The sequence below is a fragment of the Globicephala melas genome, chromosome 2 (genome assembly GCF_963455315.2).
Source record: "Globicephala melas chromosome 2, mGloMel1.2, whole genome shotgun sequence".
NCBI classification, from domain to species: domain Eukaryota; kingdom Metazoa; phylum Chordata; class Mammalia; order Artiodactyla; family Delphinidae; genus Globicephala; species Globicephala melas.
Genome location: NC_083315.2, coordinates 151,643,380 through 151,670,838, shown reverse-complemented (window position 1 = coordinate 151,670,838; position 27,459 = coordinate 151,643,380). Strand labels below are relative to the sequence as shown.

At 45.3% G+C, this 27,459-nt stretch overlaps 1 protein-coding gene across 2 annotated transcripts; it reads left to right on the top strand.

Annotated features, from left to right (window-relative positions):
• The first annotated feature begins 668 nt into the window (after positions 1–668).
• On the top strand, positions 669–22,750 carry ANGEL1 (angel homolog 1). Of its 2 annotated transcripts, XM_030831838.3 has the most exons (10): positions 669–813; positions 3,615–4,190; positions 5,107–5,333; positions 5,791–5,860; positions 6,462–6,895; positions 9,206–9,332; positions 9,624–9,734; positions 20,740–20,809; positions 21,334–21,497; positions 22,447–22,750. In XM_030831838.3, exons 1-10 carry the CDS (start codon positions 750–752, stop codon positions 22,605–22,607), a joined length of 2,004 nt encoding a protein of 667 aa, XP_030687698.2. In that variant the 5' UTR covers positions 669–749; the 3' UTR covers positions 22,608–22,750. The 2 variants fall into 2 exon arrangements, with proteins under 2 accessions (XP_030687698.2, XP_030687700.2); XM_030831840.3 differs by lacking the exon at positions 9,624–9,734.
• The last annotated feature ends 4,709 nt before the right edge of the window (positions 22,751–27,459 follow it).

Below are 27,459 nucleotides of genomic sequence, written 5' to 3'. Positions count from 1 at the left end.
TCAAGGAAAGCCAACCAACCAACCAGACTTGGTCCCGTTGCCCTTGTGGAGGGTTCATCCCTTCCCCTTCTTGGCCCCCTTATCAATGGGACACCCCTTTTTTCCAGATTAGGGGAAAAAGGGCCCATTTGGAACAGGATGAGGAGATAAAATCTTATGTGCTGAAGCAAGGTGTGGACTCAATGTTTGACCTAAATCTGAGCTGGGGAAGAGAGTTAGGAAAAGGAGAAAAATGGGAAAGAGCTGGCTCTCTCCAGTCTGGGCTAAGCCGGTCAAGATCGTAGAAGTCAGAGCTGGGTGAGGCCTTAGACAAGGTCCAGCACCTCATTCTACAGATGAGGGAACTGAGGGGCGGAGACATTATGTGGTGGACCCAAGGTGGAGCCGTACTGAGGCGGCAGAAGCGGGAATAAAACTGTGGACTTTAAATAATACTATGGTGCCTCCAGGAGGGGTTTAATTTCAAATCCCGGCGCTTCTGCCGCAGCTGAGAGCCAGGCCCGGCCCACTATGCTCCGTTGCCTTGGGAACTGGCTTCCCCGCCCAGCGGGCGCCCGCTTGGCCCTGAGCACCTAATAAAGTTGTTGTTGAAGCTCAGTGGTACCATGTGAGCCGTCCCGGGGGCGGAGCCGGGGGTGGGGCGAGCCGGGGGCGGGGGCGGGGCCGAACGGAGGGCGACCTGGCGGGCGGCGGCGAGGAAGGGAGGCGGGCACTGGAGCGGGCGCGAGAGCGGGCGCAGGCGGCCGGCCATGATCGCGTCGTGCCTGTGTTACCTGCTGCTGCCGGCCGCGCGCCTTTTCCGCGCCCTCTCAGGTACCGGCCCTGTGTCCTGACGGGCGGGTGCCAGGCCCGGGCGTGCCTCGGCGGGGCCCCGCGGGGCCTGGGACGGCGTGCGTCGCGGGCGGCCTCACGACCACTTTCCCCCGGCAGTGCCAAGGTGTGGGGAGGAGGCCCTCGGCCCCGCCGTGCCTGTCCTGGACTAAACGAGGCCCGGGCCTGGCCGGCGAGCGTCGTGGGCGGGCCCCTCCTCACCCCTGTGACCTGGAGGTGTCGGGCCACAGTTAACGTGAGGCGGCTTGGGGAGGGGCCAGAGCTGCCCTTCTCTGGCCCCGGGGTTGCGGAGAGGTTCCGGTCCCGCTGAGTCACTGCCCTGGGGGTCGGGGAGGGTTGGCCGCTCGGGGCCTAGGCTAATGTCCGAATTCTCTGTGGACAGGGGCCAGTCGGCCCTGGGGGCGGATCTGTGGACTGAAGACCTAGACGTACCTGTTTTTCCCCTGGGTCAACTCCACACTCACGTTTCCCAGCCGCCTCTCAGCGGAGTCTGGTTGAAAAAACGGATGCTCAGAATCCAGAGGCACATTGAAACTTCGGCTTTGAAGCAATGTCCCGTGCGTTTAGAGATGTGGTGGGGTGGAGGCAGTGCCCAGCGGGTACTTAGAGAAGAGTTATTGTTTAACTTTGCCATGATCTGCCTGCGCTCCCCACTCCTGGGCTCTTATGAGACCATCAGTTACTCTGGGAGATCCCACAGAACCCCCAGACTTTTCTCTGGCATTTTAGGGAGCAGGACAGACCAAGAAGGACTTTTAGAAATAAGATGTCCAACTGTGTGCATTCTGTGCTTTTCCTTTCTGGAACTTTACACAATATGTGTGTGTGTGTTTGTAATTTCTGTTCCTATATATTTCATATAAAACATTTAATGTATGTATGTGTATGTTTGTATCTGCCACTAGAATGCGGGCTCCAGGAGGGCAGGGCCATGTCTGTTTTGCTCACTGTATCTAGTGCTAGCATACTGCCCAGAATGCAGTAGGCACTCAGTTCGGGAATGTCTTGTGTGTACATACTTCTCAGAAATGAGGAACTCCACAGAAGTCATTGTTTTCAGAGAACTAAGGCATATTCTTCTAACCATGTTGCTGTCATTTCTGGAGCTCTGCCAGTGTCCATAATGGCAGCCATAGTGACATATACTAGTCCAGAGGTTTCTAGACCAGTAGTCAGAGTTTTAGGTATGTCAGAGGAAGGGCCGCCTCCCCCCACCCACTTGCACACAGCTATTAAAGTAGTCCCATTTGTATTTGTACATTTGGTTTCTACAGATTTTCTTTTAATAAAAGAATTCTGCTGCTGAAAAACAAACCACCACCACCAACCAAAACCTGCTGAGTTTGAAAACTAATAACCTCACACATATAAATCAAAGAACTTCTGCCATGCGATACACATAGAGGATGTTTCAAAGGGCAGGGAATTAATAAGTTCCTGAGACTAAGGCCAGCAACCCAGCCCATGGGTTTAGAGCAGGGTTTCCCAATCTCAGTACTGTTGACGTCTGGGCCTGGGTAGTTCGTTGTGGAGGTGTCTCTTGCACTGTTAGGATATTCAGCAGTATCTTCATCCTATAACCACTAGATGCCAGTGTAGCATCCCCACAGTTGTGACGACCACTGTCTCCAGACAATGCAGAAATGTTCCCTGAGGGCAAAATCACCCCTGGTTGAAAAACCACGGGTTTGAGGGACGTAAATCCACATAGACCCTAAATAAGATAGTGTCTTTCAACGTTTGAACCATTTTGAAGTTTTTCTTGCCTTTTAAAAAAAAGAGCTGATAAAATAAATCTCTGGTGATTGAGGGTCATCATCATACATGTCACTTGTCCTATGCTAAAAATAAGTGACTTAGTGTGTGTTGGTGGGCGGAGGTTTTGTTTGCACCAAAATACTGTGCTTGGATTTTGGGGGCTCCAGTTTTGTAGTTTTTCCCACCTGCTTTTTGCCTGTTGGCTGTCACTGTGGCTGCCGTAGCAGAGAGGCGGCAGCTGTCTCTTGCTGTCAGTTGTTGGCACCTTCCGATGTACAGCCGCTAGAGTACTATGGAATGGGAAAGATGATAATGAAGTCTGTGAAGATTTATGAGTAGAATAAATAGATTTGAGAAGAGGACCCAGGGCCTTTGCTAAGAGAGAGATTGTACAGATTTGAGACACCCTTTTTGTCTACTTTAGGCCTTTTTCTTTTAGAATGCATTCATAGATTAGTGGCTTTATAGAACTAGAAAAGCTCTTGGGGATTATCTAGTTCAAACTTCCCTTGTCCTCATTTTACAGTCAAGAGTGAGTCCATCTCACTAGGGCCATTGTCCAAGGTCACATAGCTTTGTTAATTTCAGTGCTAGGCCATAACCCACAGTTCTGACTCAGGGTCAAGTGCTGGTTCCAGTGTAATGCGGCTCTTAGAACCAGAGAGTTGACGTTAATAGGAATCTTAACCTCCAGATAAAAGGAGTGTGGTTGTATGTGACCATCTCTGTCCTAGATTATGCGGGATAGCCATTCTTTCATTCACACATGAATATTTATCAGATCCCTACTATATGAATTAGTTGATACTTGTAGAGCATTTAGAACAGTGCCTGGCACATAGTAAGCACTTTGCTCTGATGATGAGGATGTTCCAGGCACTAAAATGGGCAGGCTCAGTGATGGTACAGTGATGAGCAAGGTGGACATGATTCTTGCTTGTATGAGACTTACTAGAAGTTGGGAGAAGAGCATGGGTTGGGTGATGCTGTCATCTTATAACATGGTATCTTGGCTTTCTTCTTAGATGCTTTCTTCACATGTCGAAAAAATGCCTTCCTGGCGAAGAGCTCGTCCCCCCAGGTAGACGGCGACTTTGCCATGGCCCCTCGGGGCCCCGACCAGGAGGAGTGTGAGGGCCTGCTGCAGCAGTGGCAAGAAGAAGGGTCAAGCCAGGCACTCTCAACTGTGAGCGAGGGTCTGCTTGTAGATAAGGGAGTAGCCGAGAGCAGCCTGGCGCACCTGATGGATAATCCTGGAGAACAGGATGCTGCTTCAGAAGACAAGTGGTCCAGCAGGCAGCTGAGTGACCTGTGGGCAGCAGAGAACCTGGAGGAGTCTTTCCCTGAGGTGCTAGGAGGGGAGCCACTGCCAGAGGTCGAGGGCCCAATGTGGGCAGAAGTCCCGGTGCAGACTGGCCCCCAGTATGCAGACTGTGCTGTCCTCCCAGTGGGTGCCCTGGCTGCAGAGCAGTGGGAGGAGGACCCCGCAGTTGTGGCCTGGAGCATAGCACCGGAGCCTGTGCCCCAGGAAGAGGCTCCCATCTGGTCCTTTGAGGGCCTGGGGCAGTTGCAGCCTCCCCCAGTGGAAATCCCATATCATGGTGAGTCTGACAACCGGCTGGGTGAGCCGGGGCAGCAGGTTGTCTCGGATGTGCACACAGTCACTGCTAAAGTTCTCTTGTGTGGAGCTCTGCTGCTGCATTCTGTTTTTCTGAGACTCCTGCAGTGGCAGATCCAGAGGGGCCTTAGAGAGCATTTCATCCAGCCCCGTGGCCTTTCAGATGAAGTGATCACGGCACAGAGAGGTAGCAGGACATGCCTAAAGTCACATAGCTAGGTAGTGGCAGAACTGAAAGCAGACCATAGCTCTGATTCTCTACATTATTGGTTCTCTGGAGGTGACCTGGGGTAGCGGTGGAGAGTGCTTAGGGCTCCACTCTCTGCCTCGACCAGGATGACTCCATTTTTATCTGTGTTATATGTCAGGCTTCCATTAGACTTTGGAGAGCGAGTGCTGTGGCTCACATAGGTTTGAACTCCACTCTGCAGCTCCCTGCTCGAGGGCACATGGGAGACACATTATGGTTTCTGGCTCTGTAGGCATTTTCAGGTTTAGAGGTCAGAAAACACCCAAGGCTGAGATTACTCTAGAAATGTCTTTAATCTCAGATGACTGTTAAGCACATTCATCTGAGTGATTCCCCAGAGACCCATGGATTTATCAGAAGTGAGAAATTGTTGGCCATATTTAGTGAACTTGTACTAGGTGCCAGGTACTATGCTAGGTACTAGGGATACAGTGATGAACAGGCCAAGATTATCTTAGGCTTTGTGGAGTTTATTGTCTCATCTGAGAATGTCCTTAGAGTGTTGTTCAAATCACCACAGAAAGGGATGAATGACAGGGAAAATGAAAAAAGGAACTCGTCGCAGTATCATGGAGTCAGGAGTGGAGATGGTGGGCCCTGTGAATAACATGGACTTACCATGGACCTCTTCTTCCCGACACCTTTGCAGAAATCTTGTGGCGAGAATGGGAGGATTTCTCCACTCAGCCAGATGCTCAGGGCCTGGAGGCGGGGGATGGCCCTCAGTTCCAGTTCACTCTGATGTCCTATAACATCCTGGCTCAGGACCTGATGCAGCAGAGCTCAGAGCTCTATCTGCATTGCCATCCAGACATCCTCAGCTGGAACTACCGCTTTGCGAACCTCATGCAGGAATTCCAGCACTGGGACCCCGATGTGAGTGAAGATGGGGAGATGTGCCATCCTGCATTTGCCCTGGACCCTGGCTGTCCCAATGCTCTTAGAAAATGAATTGAACCCCACAGCTGTTCATATGATTGGCCTCCTGCCTAGGACTGGTGCTTGCCTGCCTGGTGTAATGAGTTTGGGGCAGATGCTAAGAAGACTGTCCGTGGGTGCACACTTTCTAGCACCTTTGTGCAGGCAGGGAGACGTGAGGGATTCAAGGAGCAGGAAGATCCAGCGCATGTATCTGATCTCAGCTTAACTCTGGGCCTGTTGTTGCTGGTAGTGGCTATCAGGGAAGAGTCAGCACCAGGGGAAGTTTCAGTGTGACCCAGCCTGAGACCCACAGCAGCTTCCCATGTGGCTTCAGTGCCTGCTCCTGGGGTGGGAGTCGTACTCCAGGGCCCTCCATTACTCTGGAGTGATTGGATTCCTTGTCATTTCCCAGATCTTGTGTCTCCAGGAAGTCCAGGAAGACCATTACTGGCAGCAGCTGGAGCCCTCTCTGAGAATGATGGGTAATGCCGCTCCCTGGCACGTTTGCCAGTCTTTCTTCCTGCAGCCCTGTCTGCTCTCTCCTGAATGCACTGTATCTTTCTTTCATCTCAGTAAACCCTCAGTCTCATCTGTGAGCTAGCTTCTTTGTGTGGGTGAGGAGAGTCCTGAAGTTTTAGAGCAATTCTGACATATATTTCCATTTAATCCTTGAAGTAACCAACCCTGTGAGGCTGAATATTATTATCCCCATTTTACAGTGCGGAAACTGAGGTTCAGAAAATTTGTGTGACTAGCTCAAGGTCACAAAGCTATAATATGAAACTCATAGGTTGTGGAGCCTGGACTCCAGCTTGTCTGACCCTAGAGTCCATGCTTTTCCTGTCAGGTTATTGCTTCATACCCTTCTGTCCCTTCTTCCCCTTCTAGCCACTCAGTCATGTGGTTACAACTGTAAGGGAGCCTCTGCAGAACCAAGGAATCGGCAAGGGCAAGGACTCCCCTTATTGAACTGCAGGAGCAATGCATTAGGCACACATGCCTGGGCTACTGCCACTGGGTAGAGGGACCCTAACCCATCTTCAAGGACTCTGACCCATCTCCTTGGTGGGGTGTTCCTTGCAGGCTTTACCTGTTTCTACAAGAGGAGGACCGGGTGTAAGACAGATGGCTGTGCTGTCTGCTACAAGCCCACGCGATTCCGTCTGCTCTGCGCCAGCCCTGTGGAGTACTTTCGGCCTGGCTTGGAGCTCCTCAATCGGGACAATGTGGGCTTAGTGTTGCTGCTGCAGCCACTAGTCCCAGAAGGCCTGGGGCAAGTCTCAGTGGCCCCCTTATGTGTGGCAAATACTCACGTCCTGTACAACCCACGTCGGGGCGATGTCAAGCTAGCCCAGATGGCCATTTTCTTGGCTGAAGTGGACAAGGTGGCCAGGTTGTCAGATGGCAGCCACTGCCCCATCATCTTGTGTGGGGACCTGAATTCTGTCCCTGATTCACCTCTTTACAACTTCATCAGGGATGGAGAACTCCAGTACCATGGGATGCCGGCCTGGAAGGTGAAATGGGAGAGGCCACTGTGGGGTTGGCTTAGGGAGAGATTTTGGTGTTGGCATCTGGTGTTGCTTCTGTGGCAGGGACCTCAGTTACACCTGTTCTGGCTTCCTCTGGCTTTTTCTTGTTCTATTGATATCTGGTACCCAAGCCTGGAAGTTAGGAGCTCGTGAGTGCCTTTGGTATATTGGAATCCTTTCAGTTTTTATCATTAACTTATGTTTAATTTACAAGTACATAAATATATATGTAAGTGCATGTAAGTACACAAGTGCATCCCCTTAAGGATTCAGACATTTTAAAATAAGACCAAAGCCCCCTTTATTACCTACATTTCCCACGTCTCCACTTAGAGTCAAGTAATAACTGTTCAAAGTTTGGTGGTGTTCTTCCAGGTCATTTTCTATGCATTTGCAGTAGTATCTAAGCTGTTGTGATGATGTAATTATAATCTACATTTATTAAGCACTTACTGTGTGCCAGGTGCTATTTTAAGCACTTTACATGTATTAATTCATTAATTTTCACAATTTCTATCATTCCTTCCATTTTATAAATGAAAAAGCTAAGGTGTAGAGAAGTTAGGCAATTTGCTTACTCTAGTTTTTGCAGGTAGTGAGTGGTGGAGCCAGGATTTGTAACCAGGTAGTCTGGCCCCAGCGCTCTTGCCCTCCAATACTATGCTGTGATTGCTTCTAACAGCTGGTATATAATGTACTGTGTGTGTTTATAAATGTGATATATTATGTATATTTCATTTTGTAGCTTGTTTTTTTTCACTCAACAATGTACATATGTATCTGTCTCATTCCTTTTAACTGCTGAATGTTTATAACCTAGGTATCTTATAGTTTTATTGTAGTTTATTTAGCCCTACTGAGGAGCACTCAGCTTGTGCTGATTTCTTTACATGTCACTTAATCTCCTTGTTCCTCTCTTTTGCCCCTGCTGATCCAATTTGTTGCTTAACTTTTGGCAAGGCACAGGAGAGAAAAGACATAAAATGACTGAATTATTGTTGAGCACTTTGGGCTTTTATTTTAATGAGGTTACTCAAGTGCCAGCGATGTCCTGGTTGCTACATGCGCAGAGAAAGGCATTATCCTGCCAGGAAGCTGCTGTTATGAAGGGGCTCAGGGAATGGGAAGAAGAATTTACTAAGTGCCTACCACGTGACAGCTGCCGTTAAGCATAGTGATTAAGAGCACCATCTTGAAGCCAGATAGTCCTGCGTTCAGATGCCTGCTCTGCCACCTTGGGCAAGTTACTTCACTTCCGTAAGCCCCATTTGCCTCGTCATACACTGGGGATATAATGGGACCTACTTCAGAGGGTTTTCTTTGGTGGATTACATAAAATAATGCACACAGTGTTTTCCAGTTTCTGCTTCAAAGGAAGCAGTCAGTAACTGGTAGTAGTTATGGTTACCAGGATTCTTAATTGTATGTGGTATTATTATCCCATTCAATAGTAGAGCATGTTGAACCTAAGAGAGTTAACTAACTTGCCCAAAGTCACACAGTTAGTAAATGGCCATTAAATTGAAGGTGTGTTTTACTTCTGATGGCATTCTGAAAATGTGTGTCCTCGAGGGGCAGAGAGATTGTGTCTGTCACTGCTGTCTCCCCAGCACTTAGCTAGTGTTTTGCACATAGTTGGCATTCAAATATTTGTTGTTGTTAAATGAAATAAAGGGGGTTTTGCTACACACGTTGGAGATACGCAGATGACTGATGTTGCCGAATGTTTCCCCTACTACGTTCTGTCCGTTCCCAGGCTGCTCATTGGCTTTGACCGAGGATGGTGACGTAGATACGGTAAAGTGCTTTGGTGAATTTCCCATTTGGTTTGACCCCGTGGTTTCCCACTAATAGGCTTAAGATGCTAGACTTTGATCCAGAATATCCAAAGATCAGGATAAACCTTTTCCCACTGCAAATTAAAGCCCCTGAAAGTTGACATTCCCTGGGCAGAGTAGTGTAGATTTTTCTGAGCTGAAATTTAGGGGACCATATGTTCATATAGTTCTGTTCTCTTTGACTCACATACCTCACTCTCTTAACCCCTTATTCCTGTCTCATAGATATTTCAGTGTTTCTAGTAAAAAAAATAAAATAATGGTTTTAAATAGCTCCTTATTTTTAACTTTCCCCTGAGACTTATGTGTTTTGCTTGTGTTACGTACCTAGTATGTGACTGTGTGTGTGTGTGTGTGTGTGTGTGTGTGTGTGTATGTTTGTCTGCATGTCCCAAAACATGGGCTATTTCCTTTTTCCATCTCAGATTCCTTATTCCCATCTGCTCTTTCCTTGTAGGTATCTGGACAGGAAGACTTCTCCCATCAGCTTTATCAGAGGAAGCTGCAGGCCCCACTATGGCCCAGCTCCCTGGGCATCACTGATTGCTGTCAGTATGTCACCTCCTGTCACCCCAAGAGATCCGGTGAGCACATGCCACATTCTTGGTTGGTTGTCCCTCCATGCCCATTTTTCAGTGACAAGAGAAAGTGTAATTCCCTCAGTTCTCTTAGCACGTTCCTTTGTTTTTTTCATTGTCCTCCTCATGGTCACCCAATGAAATGGACAACTTTAAATCATAGCCATTGGAAAATCTCCTTGTCTTCAGAGCCAGACTTCCTCTGTGTCCCTACTTGTAAGCTTCTTGGTATTAAGGAAGTCTCAGCATGTGGCTCCTCTTCCTGTCTTTCACTGTATGGCTTTTCCTGGTTTACAGAGAAACGTAAGTATAGCCGAGACTTCCTGCTACGTTTCCGCTTCTGCAGCATCGCCTGTCAGCGACCTGTAGGACTGGTTCTTATGGAAGGAGTGACAGATACTAAGCCAGGTAATGGGAACTAAGCTTGTTCCCTAACTTGTTCCAACTAAGCTTGGTCCTCTTTCCTCTGCACCTCTGATATTTGTCAGTTATGTGGTTTCTTAGTCTTTTCTAGGTATAATTCTTAGAGATCAGCTTCTGGTAATAAGTATGCTTAGGAGGAAGGTCAGTGGAGTTCACCGGCCATGTGCAGTGTGTTCAGAACATGGACCAGGAATCAAGAGACCTGGGTTCTAACTAGCTCTGAGACCTTGAGTAAGCCACAAGCTTTTTAGTATTAAGTTGCTAATAACTAGCATGTATACAGCATGTTTAAGAGAGAAAATACACTTGATGGCTTTGAAAATCATAAGGTGACAGTACTCCTGGATGTGATAACAAGTTACTCCTACTGAGAACTTCCAGATTGTAAGTAGCAGAGTATGCTTGATGTTCTCCCCTTCTTGTCTCTGAAAACACTCCAAAGCAACAAGGAGAATGAAAAAGAGAAATGCAAACTCCATCTTTGAGAAAGCTAGGAGACCTGAAGATATTTGAAATCATGAACCACAGCACAGGTGGAATAGTTGCAAGAAGCACTGGAGGTCATGCAGGGGTGCTGGAGCAGGTATGGAGAGACTGGTCTGTGGGGCCATATGGATCTCCAGAAGAACCAGCAGTGTGCCTTTCTCCAAGGTGAGGAGCGTACCCCGAGGCACGAAGTCAAAATCCCTTGTTTCATCAACAAGAATAAGATGCACAGGTTGTGAAAGGATATTGTCTGAACCTCTTTTGGTCCAAAGAGGCAGTAGAGGAAAGACTGATCAAGGAATCAAGCCAAATTTGCACGAAGCAGACTGTTTAAGTGGTGGGGGGAGGTGTAATACTTAAACTGCATATTTCTTTTGTCTAGGGGGAAGTAAAGATGAACAGGACTCACACACAACCCTGCGTCATAAGGAAAGATGCCTGTTACTTGGAATGCGTACCCAGGTCTTCGCTTGTATAAGCTTTGTACCAATAGCTTGTACATAAAAACCTCAACTAATTCCAAGCTGGGCTGCCCAAAAGGAGCCAGCGTGAGATCTGTATTAAAATACTATAAGAAAAAGAGGTGGAAGAGCAGGAAAAGTAAAAGGCAGATAAAGAATACTTCGAAGATAAAAATTGTTGCCATGGAGCATATAAACATTATGATTATTTTCCCATGAATAAAAAAAATTAAGCAATTGTCTTTATAACATAGGAGTGCAAAAAGAAAATAATTGCTTTTATAAAATAAGTTCAAGCACATGGCAAGACATCAGTAGATGAAATGTAAACTGCAGAGCTCAGGAAAAAAGTGGAATAAAAAATTTAAGAATCACATAATGAATACAAAATTAGAAGCAGTCCAAGAGAGAATAGGCACTGCTGAAAACAAGGCAAGAGGCAGAGGCCAGGAAGGATAAAAAGCACTAGAAAGAAAATAACAGTAGTGGAAGTTAAAGAGATTCAACATACACATAGTTCGAGTTCACAAAGAAGAAATCCAGTATAATAGCACAAAGGGAATATTTAAAGGTATGGTTCAGGGAAGATTTTCCCAAAATCAAGAGATCTGACTCCACATTGAGAAGGATATACCATGTCTCAGTAAAAAATGACATAGGAGAGTCAACAGTAAGACATCTTAGTGAAGTTAACAGAAGTCAAAGATAAAAGAATCGTTTGGGCAGAACCAAAAAAATTGGGCTATTTTTAAAGGTAAAAATAATCAGGTAGGCTTCAGATTTCTTAACATTAACGTTCGACTCTGGAACACAGGAGAGCAAGGTTTCAAAGAAAGACGGTATGGTCAAAAATTTTATACTCAACCCAAAGCCTTTCATGAAGAAACTGCTAGACAACCAAGAAACTTAAGAAACTTAAGACAACCAAGCAATGACTGAAAAAACTATAGTAAAAGGACTGGTGGTAAACAATGAATTCATTTTTTTCTTGAAGGAATTTAACTTGAATTGGCATTTTGCAAAGAGCAGTGAACATTTCAATGGCTTGGTTTTTTTTTTGTTTTTTTTTTAATTGCAAAGCTAGTGTATTATTACAACTGTGGTGATAGCAATAATAATAGTGGTGGCCACCATGCATAGAGTGACTGGCGTGTGCTAGGAACTGGGATAAGTGCTTGGATCACTTGGGCTCAGGCAGGGAAGCAGTGGCTCAATGTTTTAAGAATACAAAATCCTGGGCTTCCCTGGTGGCACAGTGGTTGAGAGTCCGCCTGCTGATGCAGGGGACATGGGTTCGTGCCCTGGTCTGGGAAGATCTCACATGCTGCGGAGCGGCTGGGCCTGTGAGCCATGGCCGCTGAGCCTACGCGTCCCGCAACAGGAGAGGCCACAACAGTGACAGGCCCACGTACCGCCAAAAAAAAAAAGAATACAAAATCCTAAAGTTAAACAGTAGTAGGATCCCACATAGGTAATTCCATGTTAAGAATAGGTTATTTTTAAAAAATCAGTACTGTACTTGAAACATAAAATAAGCATTTCAATTTAATAACAAAATAAGAACCTTTAAAATACACTGACAATCACTTTGTAAGTAGAATCATTATATGGGGGAAAATATCCAGTTCACTAACAGTACCCAGTAATAGCAGTATTTTCAAAATTGAGATTAAATTTGGATAAACACACCCATCCTCCACATACTGTGAACGTACCCTTCTGTTTGTTTAGTATCCCCATCCAGGGCCGAATAGGGTCCTGATGAATCTCTTTTAAGGACTCCAAATCTAAAAACCTACCACCAGTTTTAGACCATGAGTAGAAAGACTTCAGGTGCAGTACAAGGAGATCATAGTGTGTGATCTTTTTTTCTAGAGGATTTGTTTAGATGTGCTAACAAATAATATTTCCAGTCATCCAACTCAACTGTAGACAATCAAACTTGCCAAGTTGACTGTGACACTGACTTTAATGGGAAGCATCTGAATTGCCAAAGTAGCTACAGTGCTGGGGAGTGATGGTCTAACTTTCCAGCAAGTTGACGTTGCATTGTGCTGGAGTGTTCTACATCACACAAGTTGTATAATAAAAAAAAATTGTGATTCTCACTCTCCCCAACTCCCTTTGTGAAGGAATAATTCATAAGATGGGAATCTAAATTTTAAGTCCCCCTCTTGTAAATATTTTTAATTATTAGTGGTTTATTCTTTCCAGTATGGTTCTTAAAGACATTGAAAGGGGTTACTCTTTTTTCGTTTTCATGAGCACTTGCACATTTCCATTTATCTCCAGAGCTTCAGGTCTTTTAACATGTAAAAATAAACCATGTGCCCAATTAAGTGCATTCTAGGAAAAAACAGTTGCTAATAAATGACTTCCATAAACTATTGTTAACAAACTGACCAGATGGCCACAGAGGAAAGGCTGTCTGATCAGTTTTTGAACCAGGAAAGTTCTGAATCCAGCTCCTCCACTGGCCCATCCCTGCACAACTTATTATCCTCTTCCCAAGTACACTTGCAGAAGAACTTACTTGCTTGGCTGCTGCCAGTGCTGAATGGTCCAGGAAGATGTTGCAGCTCAGGTAGAGGCAGTTGTGGCCCATGTGCTCATGTGGCCTGGTGGGACAGGCAGAGGCCTTGAGTCCCGTGTAACTGCTGGAGCAGTGCCGTTTGTACATAGTGCTGCATGGGTAGAACCTGGTGTTGAGAGAAGCAGTTTTCTTTCTTTCTTTTTTGTTTTTCTTTTCATGTACTAAAAAAAGACTTGATTTTTTTTATCCTCACACTAATATGAAAATTTGCCAAGTGTAAATGTCTAGTTTGGAAATCAGTCCATTGTCTTGCAGGTTCCAGCATTGCTAATGAGAAGTCTGCTGCCATTTTGATTCTTGATCCTTTCTTTGTATATCACCTATTTTGCCTCTCTGAGACTTTCTGGTTCTTATCTCTAATCCCTTGATTTCTGAAATCTCATGATGGTTTACCCTACTCAGGGTGTTGGTTTCATTCATTATTTTGGATACTCCACAGCCCTTTCAAATGGAAACTAATTTATTTCGAGTCACATAATTTTGCTGGTAATATTTCTTCAATAATTTCCTATCTTCTGCTTTCTCTTTTTGGAATTACTGTTAATTGGATATTAGAATCTACCATCTGTGAGATGCTCTCAGCTTGTTCATTCCTTCTAGTGATTTTAAATTTCTGCCATTTTATATATATATATATTTATTTTTGGCTGTGTTGGGTCTTCATTTCTGTGCGAGGGCTTTCTCTAGTTGCGGCGAGCGGGGTCCACTCTTCATCGCGGTGCGCGGGCCTCTCACTGTTGCGGCCTCTCGTTGCAGAGCACAAGCTCCAGACGCGCAGGCTCAGTAGTGTGGCTCAGGGGCCTAGTTGCTCCGTGGCATGTGGGACCTTCCCAGACCAGGGCTCGAACCCATGTGCCCTGCATTGGCAGGCAGATTCTCAACCACTGTGCCACCAGGGAAGCCCTGCCATTATATTTTTAATTTCCAAATCTCCTTTTAAAAGTTCCTTCTTTTTTTATACCATTGTTTGTTTTTTTTTTTTTTTAATGAATGCAATATTGCCTTTCTACTACTGAGGATGATAATTTTTAAAATTCCATCTGTTCCTTCCAAGGTTCTTTTAATTAAGAGTTAGTTTCTTCCTACCCCACTGTTTGTTCCCAAAGATTCCATCAGGTGTCCATTCACATTTAGGAATGAGACATGAAAACGTAATGGCTCTGTGTAAGGGATGGTTCTAATTGACTGGTGAGTTCATTGTGCCAGTTTTGATTTTCACCTCCCACCTCTTTTCTGGAGTAATGGTACCTCTGATTCCTGACCTCTTACATGATTCAGAAGCCTAAATTAGCTTGCCTCTTGCTGAAGAGAAAACCATTTTCAATATCCTGCTGGTCACTGTGATTTTTCTGATTCAAAATGAAGATATTAGTGTTAGGAACATTTATGTTCCAAATAACATCACATCAGTCATCACAAAGTGAAACTGCAGTATTTAACAGGAATAATAGTCAGAAAATAACTAATGGTTGAAGATTTTAATTCGTCTTTCTCAGTTCACAATAGTTCAAGTAGATAAAAAATAACTGAGAATATAGAAGACTTAAATAACGTGTTGTATGGTAAATCTGATGGATACATATCAAACTCTGAGCACTGAAAGCAGAGCAAAGACATCTTTTAAAATATCCACAGGAAATTCCTGAGAATTGGCCATATATTAGACTATCACAAAAAAAATCAGTAAATTTCAAACAGTAGAAATAGTATAGCCAACTTTCCGTGATCACACATGCATTAAAAATAGAAGTTAAAAGAATGCTATCATCTGGACATTTAAAAAATTTCAAACAACTTTTGGGTCAAAGATGAAATTTAAACAAACTGCACAGTGTGTAGAAAATAACAATAATGAAAATACCATATATTTGTGGTATATAGCTAAAATAGCGTTCAGTGAAAAATTCATAGAATTATATAGAATATCTTGAATCAGAGAATTATATTGGTAAGAAAAGATTAAAGTAAGTAAATTAAGTATCCCCCAAGTTAGAAAAGAGAACAAGCTGAAAGAAAGCAGAAGATGAAAATGAAAATAATTTAGAGAACAGAAAAACAGTAGGACTAATAAGCTCTAAAAATCGGTTTTTTGGGTGAAAAACAGCTGTCAGATTAGCTAACCTATTTAAGGGGGCAGGGGAGGAGCAAGTAGAAGTATTCAGATGCAGAAGAATTAAGAGGATTATAAGGGGGTTCTTTTCTCAACTGAGTGCAAAAGAAATTGAAAACTTAGATGGCCTACGTTAATTTTAGAAAATGTAATTTACTAAAACTGATTGTGAAAGAGAGACATAACATAAATAGATTACCACAGGGTGAAAAAATAGTGAAAGTTCTCAGAGATACAGTCCCACAAAAACACCATGTTCATGTTGATAGGAGAACATCATCAGACCTTTAAAGAACTTGTAATTCCATTACTGTTTAAATTGTTAAAGAGCACAGCAGAAGGGGGCCAAGTTATTTTTACAAAAGAAGTATTTGACACCAACACCTGACAACAGTTACACAGGAAAAGAAAACTACAGACCTTAATATTCTCCACTTACGAATATTGATGCAAAAAATGTACATAGAAGATCAGGAAACAGAATCTAACATCACATTTCAAGAGCAATATACTATGCCCAAATAGAGTTTATCAGAAATATGAAGGTAGTTCAGTATTGGGAAATCTATTAATGTATTTATCATGCTAATAAATATATGAAATCTATTAAAAAATAGAAATGCATGTCATCCTGTAGATGTCAGAGACATTTGTTAAAATTCAACATCTATTCCGGATTCTTTTAAAAAGAACCTTCTTAAGGAAAAAAATAGATAATTCCTTATACCCTTAAAATACATTTATCTTGGTCAGTCAGCGCTTTGGTGCACCATGGAGGAAGGGGCGTGGAGCCGCCAGATGCCTGAAAAAGAAAAAAAAACAAAAGCATTCATCTCAGTCCAAAAATGAGCATCTTGCTTAAAGAAGACAGTCTAGTAGCATTCCTGTCAAAGTGGGGAACAAGATAGGGATGACTACTGTCATTCAACTGTGAGAGACACCAGCCACAGAATTAGAAATAGAACATAGAAATATAGACAAGAAAATAGAAGTAAACAATGGAAAGGAGAGGGTAAACTATTACTTGCTGTTAATATGGTTATATAACTGGTTATCCAAGAGAATCACCTAACAACTATTATTAGCATTAATTCTGGAAAGTGGGCAGAATATTAATATACAGAAATCAATAGTATTCATATAATAAAATAATGATATATTTGTTATAAGATGTAATTTTAAGAAGACCCTATTTATAATAGCAACAAAAAGAAAACAATTTAACAGGGAAAATGTAGGAATATTTCATTTCATATAAATTAACAAATTTATTGGCATGAAGTTGTCCATAACATTCTCTTACCTTTTTTTAAAAATAACTTTATTGAGGTGGAATTCACATACCATTCACCCATTTAAAGTGTACAAATCAGTGGCTTTTAGTATATTCAGAGTTGTGGAACCATCATCACAATATAATTTTACAACATTTTCATCACCCCCAAAAGGAATCCCATATTCATTAGCAGTTATTTTCCCTTTACCCTTCCCCTTGTAAAAAATCAACAGTGGACCTATGGGTTTCTGGACTCTCAGTTCTACTCCATTCATCTATATGCCTAGCCTTATGCCGGTACCACTCTGCCTTGATTATTTTAGCTTTGTATAAGTTTGAAATAGAGAAGTGTAAATCTTGTAACTTCATTGTTGTTTTTCAAGATTATTTTGGCTATTCTGGGTCTCTTATACATTTCTATGTGGGTTTTAGGATCACCACGTCAATTTGTGCAAAAAAGTTAGTTGGGATTTTGGTAGGGATTTACAGATCTGTAGATCAGTTTGGGAAGTGTTGCCATTTTAACAGTATTATCTTACGATCAGTGAACATGGAAGTTTTCCCATTTATTTAGATCTTTAATTTCTTTCCATGTTTTATAGCTTTCAGTGTGTCTTATACTTCTTTTGTAAAATTTATTTGTAACTACTTAAAATTCCTTTTGTTACTTTTATAAATGGAAATATTTTCTGAATTTCATTTTTGGATTGTTCATTGCTAGTGTATAGAGATGCAATTTTTGTATATCAGTCTTGTATCTTGCAATCTTTCAAACTCAATTTTTTTTAAATGAATAAATTTATTTATTTTTGGCTGCGTTGGGTCTCCATTGCTGCACGTGGGCTTTCTCTAGTTGCGATGAGCAGGGATTACTCTTCGTTGTGGTGCACAGGCTTCTCATTGCGGTGGCTTCTCTTGTGTGGAGCAGGGGCTCTAGGCGCACGGGCTTCAGTAGTTGTGGCTCGTGGGGTCAGTACCTGTGGCACGTGGGCTCAGTAGTTGCGGCACGTGGGCTCCGTAGTTGCAGCTCTCGGGCTGTAGAGCGCAGGCTCAGTAGTTGTGGCACATGGGCTTAGTTGCTTCGCAGCATGTGGGATCTTCCCCGACCAGGGCTCGAACCCATGTCCCCTGCATTGGCAGGCAGATTCTTAACCACTGCACCACCAGGGAAGTCCCTCAAACTTATTTATTAGTTCTAATAGTTTTTTAGTGCATTTCTTAGGATTTTCTATATATAAGATCATGTCACCTTGCAAATAGAAATAGTATTACTTTTTTCCATTCCAATTTGGATGCATTTTATTTCTTCCATAATTGTCCTGGCTAGAACTCTCATTACAGTGTTGAGTGGTGACAGCGAATATTCTTGTCTTATTCCTGATCTTAGGGGTAAAGTTTTCAGTCTTTCAGCATTGAGTATGATGTTAGCCATGAGGTTTTTTTGTTTGCTTTTTATTTGTTTGTGTTTTGTGGATTCCCTTCACCAGATTGAGGAAGTTCTCTTTTATTCCTAGTTTTTTAAGTGTTGTGGGTTTGTTTTTTGGTCATAAAGGAGTGGATTTTGTCAGATATTTTTTCTGTGACTATTCAGATAATCACGTGGTTTTTGTTCTTCAGTATTCTGTTAATATGATGTATTATATTAATTGATTTTCAGATGTTAAACCAACCTTACATTTTTAGGATAAATCGTATTTGGTCATAGTATATAGTCATTTTTCTATTTTGCTGGATTTAGTTTGCCAGTATATTGTTCTGAGACTCGTTTTCCAACATGGGAGAGGAGGAGTTTCCCCCAACGCCAACAAATAATTCAACTCAATTCTGACACTGTCTCCCCAGCGATAGTATCAGATTCCACAGCTTAAGGGCTCAGTTCTACAAGACCCACCCCTCCAACACTGCAGGTGCCTGTCAAAAGACCAGGTTGTTCCCTGTGCTTCTTCTGACCGACTGGCTATAAATCAGAGGTTCCCACAATCCCCTCCTTCCTTGGGTTAGATTAATTTGCTAGAGTGGTTCACAGAACTTAGAGAAACATTTCACTTGCTAGATCATCGGTTTATTATAAAAGGATATAACTCAGGAACAGCTGTACAGAAGAGATGCATAGGGCAAGGTATGTAGGAAGGGATGTGGAGCTTCCACGCCCTCTCTGGGTGCACCATTCTCCCTCGAATCTCCATAAGTTCACCAACCTGGAAGCTTTCCAAACCCTGTCCTTTTTGGGTTTTATGAAGGCTTCATTACATGGGCATGATTTATTAAATCCTTAGTCATTGGTGATTGATTCCACCTCCAACCTCTCTCCGCTCCCTAGAGGTCATAGGGTGGGACTGAAAGTTCCTCTGATCACATGGTTGGTTCCATTGGCAACCAGCTCCCAACCTTAGGTATTTTCCAAAATTGCCTCATGAACATAACAAAAGGCACCTTGCTCACTCTCAACACTCAGGAAATTCTAAGGGTTTGGGGAGCTTTGAACCAGCAACTGTGGACTAAGACTGTATATGAAGACTGACTATATATGAGAAATATATATTTGGTCATCTGAATGACCAAATATACATTTCTTATAAATCACAGAACTGTAATTGTTGAGGCATTTTGCATCTACATTCATAGGCGATATTAGTCTATAGTTTTCATTCTTTGTGATGTTTTTGTCTAGTTTTGATATCAGAATAATACCTCATAGCATGAGTTGGGAAGTGTTCCCTCTTTTATATTTTGGAAGTATTTGTGAAGGATTCATATTACTTTTTTAATGCTTAGCAGAATTCACTAGTAAAGCTATCTGAGCCTGGGCTTTTTGTGAGAATTTTTAAATTGCTAATTCAGTCTCTTTAATTGTTATAGAACTATTCAGATTTTCTTCTTTTTCTTGAGTCAGTTTGTGTAGTTTTTGTCTTTTTAGGAATTTGTCCATTTTACCTAAGTCATCTAATTTGTTGGTATACAATTGTTTATTGTATCCCTATAATTTTTTTATTTCTTAAGGTTGGTTGTGATGGCCCCCTCTTTCACTCCTGGTTTTAGTAATTTGAGTTTTCTCTTTTTTTCTTGGTCAGTCTAGCTAAGGGTTTGTCAATTTTGTTGATCCTTGTTATCCTTTTCTTAGTTTGGATTGTTATACCAAAACACTACAGCCTGAGTAGTTTATAAACAACAGAAATTTATTTCTCACAGTTCTGGAGGCTGGAAGTTCAAGGTCAGGGTGCCAGCATGGTGCATTTTCAGTGAGGACCCTCCTCTGGGTTGCTGATTGCCAGCTTACTGTTGCATCCATACATGGCAGAAAGGACAGCTCTCTGGGATCCCTTTTATAAGGGCATTAATCCTGTTCATGAGGGCTTCACCCTCAAGGCCAAATTACCTCCTAAAGGCCTCACCTCCTAATGCCATCACACTGGGGGTTAAGATTTCAACATATTTTGGGGAGAGACAAACATTCAGTTCATAATACCTATTAATGTCAGTAAGATCTGTAATAATATTCCCTCTTTCTTTCCTGATATTGGTAATGTGTGTCTTTTTTCTTTGTGTATGTGTGTGTACATGTATAGGTGTGTATAAGTATGGATACGTGTGTGTGCTTACATATGTATACGCATACATACACAGATACATATATGCACACAATGGATGGTGGGTGATAGAAAAATCTCTGGAGGAATACACCAGGAATTTGTTAACATTGGTTGCCTCCGGAGAGAGGAATTGAGTGGCAAGGTCCCAGAGTGGGAGGGAGCCTTTTCACTGATATTTTTCTCTACATTTTGATTTTTGTACCATGTGACTGTGTTACCTAAAGAATGAATTTAAATTTTTTAAGAAGTTGCTGAGCCAGGGAAGAGATGTCTGTGTTAGAGACCTCTGTCTGTCTGCTTCCTGAGGTTCTTGACTTTGGTCCATTGTTTTCTTCCTCTCCTCAACTTTTCTCTTTCCCTTTTCCCTTCTGGAACAATCCAGTCAAGGATCTGAGTGGGATTTCAGGGTGCAAGGTTCTAACCCTGCTTCACTGTCTGTGATTGATAAAACCCTTTGTCTCCGGTCTTCTACAGAGCGACCTGCTGGCTGGGCCGAGCCTGTCATTGAGGAAGACATATCTGAGCCTGAGCCTGACTTCCCCAGGTAATCTTCTTCCAGTTCCCTTCTGCTTGCATTCCAGCCCCATCGAGGTGTATTAGAGAGATTCCTGTTGGCTTTCCTGGGGCTGATTTGGGCGAACACATTTTGCTGAGCTCTCTCTTCCCCTTGTGTGTGCTAAGTTTATGGAGGAACATACTGGTGTGCAGAGGCCAGAGGTGACCCACCTAGGTTCTTGCAGATGAAAAGCCCCTGCCCTTTTCCTTTGGGAGTAAGGCCTCACAGAAGAGCTTGCTGACCCATGGACAAGGGTACATTAGGTATACTTCACCAGGTAGCAAGAGGAGGGGGGGGGTGAGGAATGTCAGCAGGACTGTATATAAACGTGTCTGTTTCTAGGCTAATTTTAGCTGAGACTCTCAGCCTCTTAATTAGCATGGGAAGGCATTTGCTGAGGTTGAGTTATTTGGGATCATCCCTTAAAAAACTTGATAAAACCCACAGAGAAGTGACCTTGGGAAAAGTTCAGTAATGTTTGTTGACTGACATCTTCCCCTCCATCCCCGAAGGACTGTAGGCACCATCCAGCACTGCCTCCACCTGACCTCGGTATATACTCATTTCCTGCCCCAGCATGGCCGCCCAGAGGTCACCACAATGCCCTTGGGTCTTGGAATGACAGTAGATTACATCTTCTTCTCAGCTGAGTCCTGCAAGAATGGGAACAGAACTGGTAAGCTTGGTGGATCCTGGATTCCTAGAAGCCACCCCCAAGAGTCCCTGGGAACTGATGGTAGGTCAGGCATTTGATCACATGGCTTGGGCTGCTGGGACCTGACCAGCAAAGGAGCAGATCTCATACCTACCTGACACTGGTCATCCTCATCATACTTCCCTTAGGCCATTTGCCCGCCTTCTCTTTTATCCTTGTAGCATTAGAGAGATGTGGGCAGAACAAGCCATCCCTCCGTTTTTTGTTTTTTGTTTTTTGCGGTACGCGGGCCTCTCACTGTTGTGGCCTCTCCCGTTGCGGAGCGCAGGCTCAGCGGCCATGGCTCATGGGCCTAGCCGCTCCGCGGCATGTGGGATCTTCCCGGACCGGGGCACGAACCCATGTCCCCTGCATCGGCAGGCGGACTCTCAACCACTGCGCCACCAGGGAAGCCCCGTCCCTCCGTTTTAAAGATGAAAATAGAGCACCAGGAAGTGCTCTATTGGATTTGTTCAGTGGCAGCTGGTTAGTAAGGCACTTGGTTAGCTTAGAAACCCTATTTCCTGTCTTCTCACCTCTCACAATAGTCACAGTATAGCAGTCTATCAGCCCCATGCCTGTTTTGTTTAAAGCATGTCTTTTAAAATGTTTGGATTTTCTGTTGAGAAATCAAATTTTACATAGCAAATCTGGACTTCGGCTTCTCTTGGAAAATCAGAAGATCTTGTAATGCTGGGCTTGGACGTGCACTCTAGTTTGCTGCAGTCCCACCGAAGCCACCTGGCTTCTTTCATTGACATATCATGGCATATCTGAGAAAATGAGCCCTCCGCCAGAGGCGGCAGGAGGTGAGGGAGGATAGGGCCGCCTAGGAGACCCAGCCTCCTGAGGTGTGGCTCCCACGGGGCCCCCCACCCCATGCAGCTTGGCTGCGGCTGCCTTACCCACCGGCCTCCGCTTTGTGCTCCAGATCGCAGGCTTTGTCACGATGGAACTCTCAAGCTCCTGGGCCGGCTCTCGCTCCTCTCTGAAGAGATCCTCTGGGCTGCCAATGGCTTACCCAACCCCTTCTGCTCTTCAGACCACCTCTGCCTACTGGCCAGCTTCGAGATGGAAGTCACCGCCCTATGACGGTCTCTCAGGGGAAGAGAGCTTCTCTTCCAGAAGAGCCACCTGGATCAGAGACTGTGGAAATATCCCATGCTTCTGGAAACTTAGCTCCAAGAAACTTACGTCCCCTCCCCTCCCCTCCCCTCCTCGTTCCCTTTCTCCCATGGCTAGATTTCCTCCAGGCCTGTCCACATTCTCTGCCTGTGGTCCCTGCCCCGCCCCAGCCTCTTCCTAAACCTGTGCCACATACTGGGTGGCCCTGGGAGAGGCAGAAGGGGGGGTTCCCCTTCCTTCCATGTATCCAGCGCTCCCCCTTGATTTTTAATTACCAGGGTTGCGGGAGCTATTGATCTCATTGGTTATTTGTATTCAGGCCGTTTCTTGGTGGGGTGCCTTCTGACCTGACCTTCTCCCTGCCTGAGACCCCTGGGCCCAGCCCTCTTGCCAGACACACACGCGTGAGATGTGTGTTGTGTGTGCATCCTCTCGGGGTGGGACTGCTCTGCGTAGTCATGCCTGTCTCTGACTAGCCCACTTTCCACACTGGGGCTGTCAGCCTAGGGGCAGGTGGAGGGCGTGACCGGGTAGCTGCGTGCTGCCAGGCACATGGGCACCTGGCTGCCAGCGGCAGGAGCGTGGGCCCGTCTCTCCTTTTATCATCTGTGTTTCGTTAGGTGTCCATCCTGCCAACCAGAGCATCCTCATCGTCCGGGCTCTGGTAACAAGTGGGCCCCACGAGCTGGAGCAGTGGATTCAGGGATGCCCTTGACCCAGAGCTCCCCACAGGCCTGGCATGCTTCCTCCAGGGCTCATCCCTTTCCCCAGGCTGCCCTGTGGGAGGCCAAAATTTGAACCCTTGTGTGGGGTCGGTGGGCAGGGGTAGTGGACTGAGGTGCCAAACTCTCTAAGCATGAGGAGGAAGGAACTGTCAGGGAGCTCCTATCTCACTGGAGGACTGCAGCGAGGGCGGGAGTCCCAGCGGGGAGAGAGCCGGCAGGTTCTGCAGCTGCCTCAGCTGGGACGCAAGACCTCAGGGACTTGTTCCCTTCCCTCTGCACAGCTAAGCTGCAGCTCTCTGGTCCTCTCCTCCCACTGCTTTTTACTCTTTGCTGCCTCCCCCATCCCCTTCCTTTTTTCCACTAGAAAAGCCTGGTATTTAGCTCAGGCCAGACCTTCTCAGCAGAAAGGTGGCCCTGGGCAAACTGGAGGTGGCGGTGCCCCACCTCCGGCAAGGCGGCTCATGGCCTCTGCTTTCCCTCTCCTGGTGCAGGAGCACCCTGGGGGCTCCAGGGGGTGCTCCCTTGCCCACATGAGTCACCTGCATGCCTGAATCCTGCATCGCTGGGTGTAGCTGCTGGCCCTGCAGACTTGACTTGCTGTTGGCCCATTTGGCCTCCAGAATGGGACTGGAGGATATAGCTGAGAGGCTGGAGTTCGGGACAGTTAGCTAGAGGTTAATGTTTTCTCCTTTTTTTTTTTTGAGAGCCGAAGACCCAGCTTGAATAATTCTGCTGCTGCGTTCATGGTTATAAGCTTTCCATGCCTGGGTTCTGGGGAATTTATCTATTCATGTATATTTTTAAACATTGTTTCCTGGGTACTGGGCATGTGCCTGTCTGAGCCCCAGGCCTATCTGTCCACACTCCACCATCCACTCTGTTTGTCTCTCCCTGGGCATCTCCTGAGATGGTCTCAAGACAGTGCCCTATTGGTTTGTAGGACTAGGGCCCATCACTGTTTTTTTCTGCCAGGAAACGTAGTTTAAAAATGGCTAAAGATGGCAGAGGGCAGGAGCTTGATAGATGATCTTTTCCTTGTTTTCTTATTTTCTGTTTTGGAAATGAAAGGGGGTTTTAAATGGTCATTTGAACTCTCTTTTCCAAATAAAGGTTTACCTTTCCCCCCTACTGTTGGTTATTTTATTAGGATCCTGAAAGGCATGGGGGAGGGAAGGCCTGGGGAATGAGGTGGGCAGAGAAGAAGAGACTGATCCTGGGGTGGGGCCTCAAACCTGAGATCTAGACCAGAGAAAAGGGTTATCATCTCCCTCTGGTAACTGAGCAGATGCCCACTACTCTGAGGCCTGGGAGGAACGGCTTGAGCGCAGCCTCCTGCCCGGACTTTCGTGGGGTGCAGCTCTCTTCTCCATCCTCGCCAAGCTAGAGGAGAATACTGCTTTCAGCTGCTCTCATTCTTATTCCATCTGCTGCCCCTGTACCTGCCATACCTCCGCCTAGTCCAAGCAGAGGAGGATCTGTGGCGAAAGCAGGATGAGAAGTGTTTTCCTGGTCAAAGCTATGGCAGCTGCGTGAGGCACGATGCACGTGGCAGATGCCTCTTGCCGCGCTTCTATTTTTGATCATCTCTTCTGTGTTCAGGAGCCAGGGCTGAGCTGTGAGCCACCTGTTGCTGGCAAGGTTTCTCATCTTTCCTGGGCCTCACTGTGCTGGGACTTCTTCCTCCGGCCTTCCTGTGCAGCAGGTCCACCAGCCCCTGTGCCCGTGGGAAGAAGCCCTGAGACAGGTGTGGTTTTCTGCCTTACCTGAACAGAATCCCAGACCCCACACCTCTGAATCAGTACCTGAGAAGCTGGGTTATTTAAAGCTACCTGGGTACCAGTTGAACCGCCTGGGCTGGGATTTAGCCAGGGATTAGGAACACCACTTGTCATCTTGGCCTGGTCACTTGGTGATTGTGGGTAAGTTAACCCCTCCCTATGTTGCACATATCTTGGTGAAAGAGAAATTAAAAGTAATATTCTTTTCCACGTGTGAGGAATTTTCAGATCTGAAATTACGTTATTTGAAGGGATGCTAAAAATCCCAGAGTATTATTGGTAATTACAATAATTGGTAATTACTGGTTACAATAGGAATTGAGGGTGGGTAGTTCTCCCTAGTCAGCCTGGACAGTTGGCCCTGGGGGCTTGGAATTATTTTATAGCTCCTAAGCTTTGAGGTATGTTCCCAGAGACCCCTTTCCTGGCCTGGAGGGCTTCCCCCTGGTTGAGGTGAGTCATGTAGCATCTGCACGGCACTTTGATTCAGTTTCGAGTGCTTCCACTTCCATGATCAGTAGACAGTTGCACTACAAGGTGGCAGTTCAGGTGTGCATATCTTACCTTTATATCCAAGGAAACAGAGATCCCAAAGAGGTAAACTGAGAACCTCCTTTATTTCTTGCCACCCAACTCCTCAGAACACAGCCTTTCTTGGGAGTAGAGGAGACAGGTTGTCTTCTAAGGCAGATGCATGGGGCTGGGGCTGGGAGAAGGGAAATGACCAACCAGTCCTCTGCTGGCTTGTTTTTAAACCCTGGTTTTTCTCCCCAGTTCTTGCCCTGGTGTAGCTTCTGGACTAGAGGATTGTTTTCTGATTGGTTACATAAGGCAAAGCATGGCTTCCCGTCTTCTGGGAGCAGCAGGGGCCCACCTCGTCTAGTTTCCCCCCGGGGAGAGAGAGCAAAACAAAACTATCCCAGGCAAGGGCCAGGCAGCCAGATGAGAACCTGGTAGGGTGATCTCTCCCAGGTTAGGAGAACGTGACCTTAATTGGGAAATCTGCCTTCTGCCCCATCCCTAGTCAGTTCCTGTGCCCATAAGGCCAGAGGCCTCACACAGCTGCGGAAAGAAGAGTGGAGTCTCCACACTTAACATTCTTGGAGGTTCTGTCTTTCCCGTGACCAGGTCCTTTCTGGCTGGGGGTTGGAGGGAGTGCACATTCCCATGTGGGCTGCTCAGAGCGCTGTCCCTCAGCCCACCTGAGGTGGCCCATCTCCAACCACCTGCCAGGCCTCAGCGGGCCCCTCACCCCCTTGGCAAACACTGTAAGGGTTACCAGGCAGCCTGCACGTGGCCCAGTCGGCTTGGTCTTTCGTATGACCAGCACTTCCTGTCACCACTGCCCTCCACAGTCGTGGTCAAGATGTCAGATCCTGGCAGATGTGGGTGCAGAGCTTCAATCTCTTCGCGTCCAGGGCTCTGAGAAGTGCCACCTGCGTTTAAAGGCCCGACCCACTCTAGTCATGTGCCTAAACTAGGCAGGCACATGCCGTGAGCTTGAAAGAAAGGGAGCAGAAGGAAGTGCGGTAATGCCCCCAGCAAGCTGCGTTCGGGTCCTCTTGGGAGTCCACAATTGGCACTTACGTCTGCGTCAATTCTAAGAAAGTGGCCAGGCAGTGTCCACGGTGAGCCTGGTTGACTCATACAGACTCACCGCACTTAACCCAGCCCTCCTTCCACGAGAGCACTCCAGGGGCCTACTGTGTATGAGCCCATCTCATTGCAGTCCACCCACAAGGCCCTTTACTTGGTACTTTAGCTGGACTTGAATGTGTAAATTTCAAGACTGCCTTTGTGTAAAGGTGTATAATCCGAGTTATTCACAAACTCTGGTTTATTGAAAGGCTCTTTTTCGTTATCGTTTAAGCTGGATTTAAATGAACCTGTAATTAACATAACTGCCTCTTTTTAATGGCGTACAGTCTAAGATGTTCATGGATTCCACCGGACCACCCCTCCTCTTCCCAGTGGCCATGCCTCACCACCACGCTACTGAAAGTGAGGGACTCTTGCTGTGCTAAACAACACTTCTAGTTAGGACCTTATGGGGATTGGCTGCGATAAGAAGTAGGAAATATACTCCCTCCTCTTATAAGTCTAGGTTTTACTCCCAGGCTGAATGAAAGGAGACCAGAGAAACAGGGAGGAAGGGTTAAAGGTGAAAAATGCTGTGGGGTCTAAAAGATATTTCTGTGCAGGTCTGGTTGTAATTGTTTGGACTTGCCTTAAAGCATTGGGAAGAGGTCCAGAGCTGGAGGGACAGTGTAGAGGAAGAAGGGTGGAACCAGCGGTGTTTTCCAAAGCTGTGGCTTT

Coding starts and splice junctions, on each gene's coding strand:
- ANGEL1 (XM_030831838.3), top strand. CDS start 750: ATGATCGCGTCGTGCCTGTGTTACCTGCTGCTGCCGGCCGCGCGCCTT. Junction 814..3,614: donor CCTTTTCCGCGCCCTCTCAG/GTACCGGCCCTG, acceptor CTTTCTTCTTAG/ATGCTTTCTTCACATGTCGA. Junction 9,735..20,739: donor AGTGACAGATACTAAGCCAG/GTAATGGGAACT, acceptor GGTCTTCTACAG/AGCGACCTGCTGGCTGGGCC.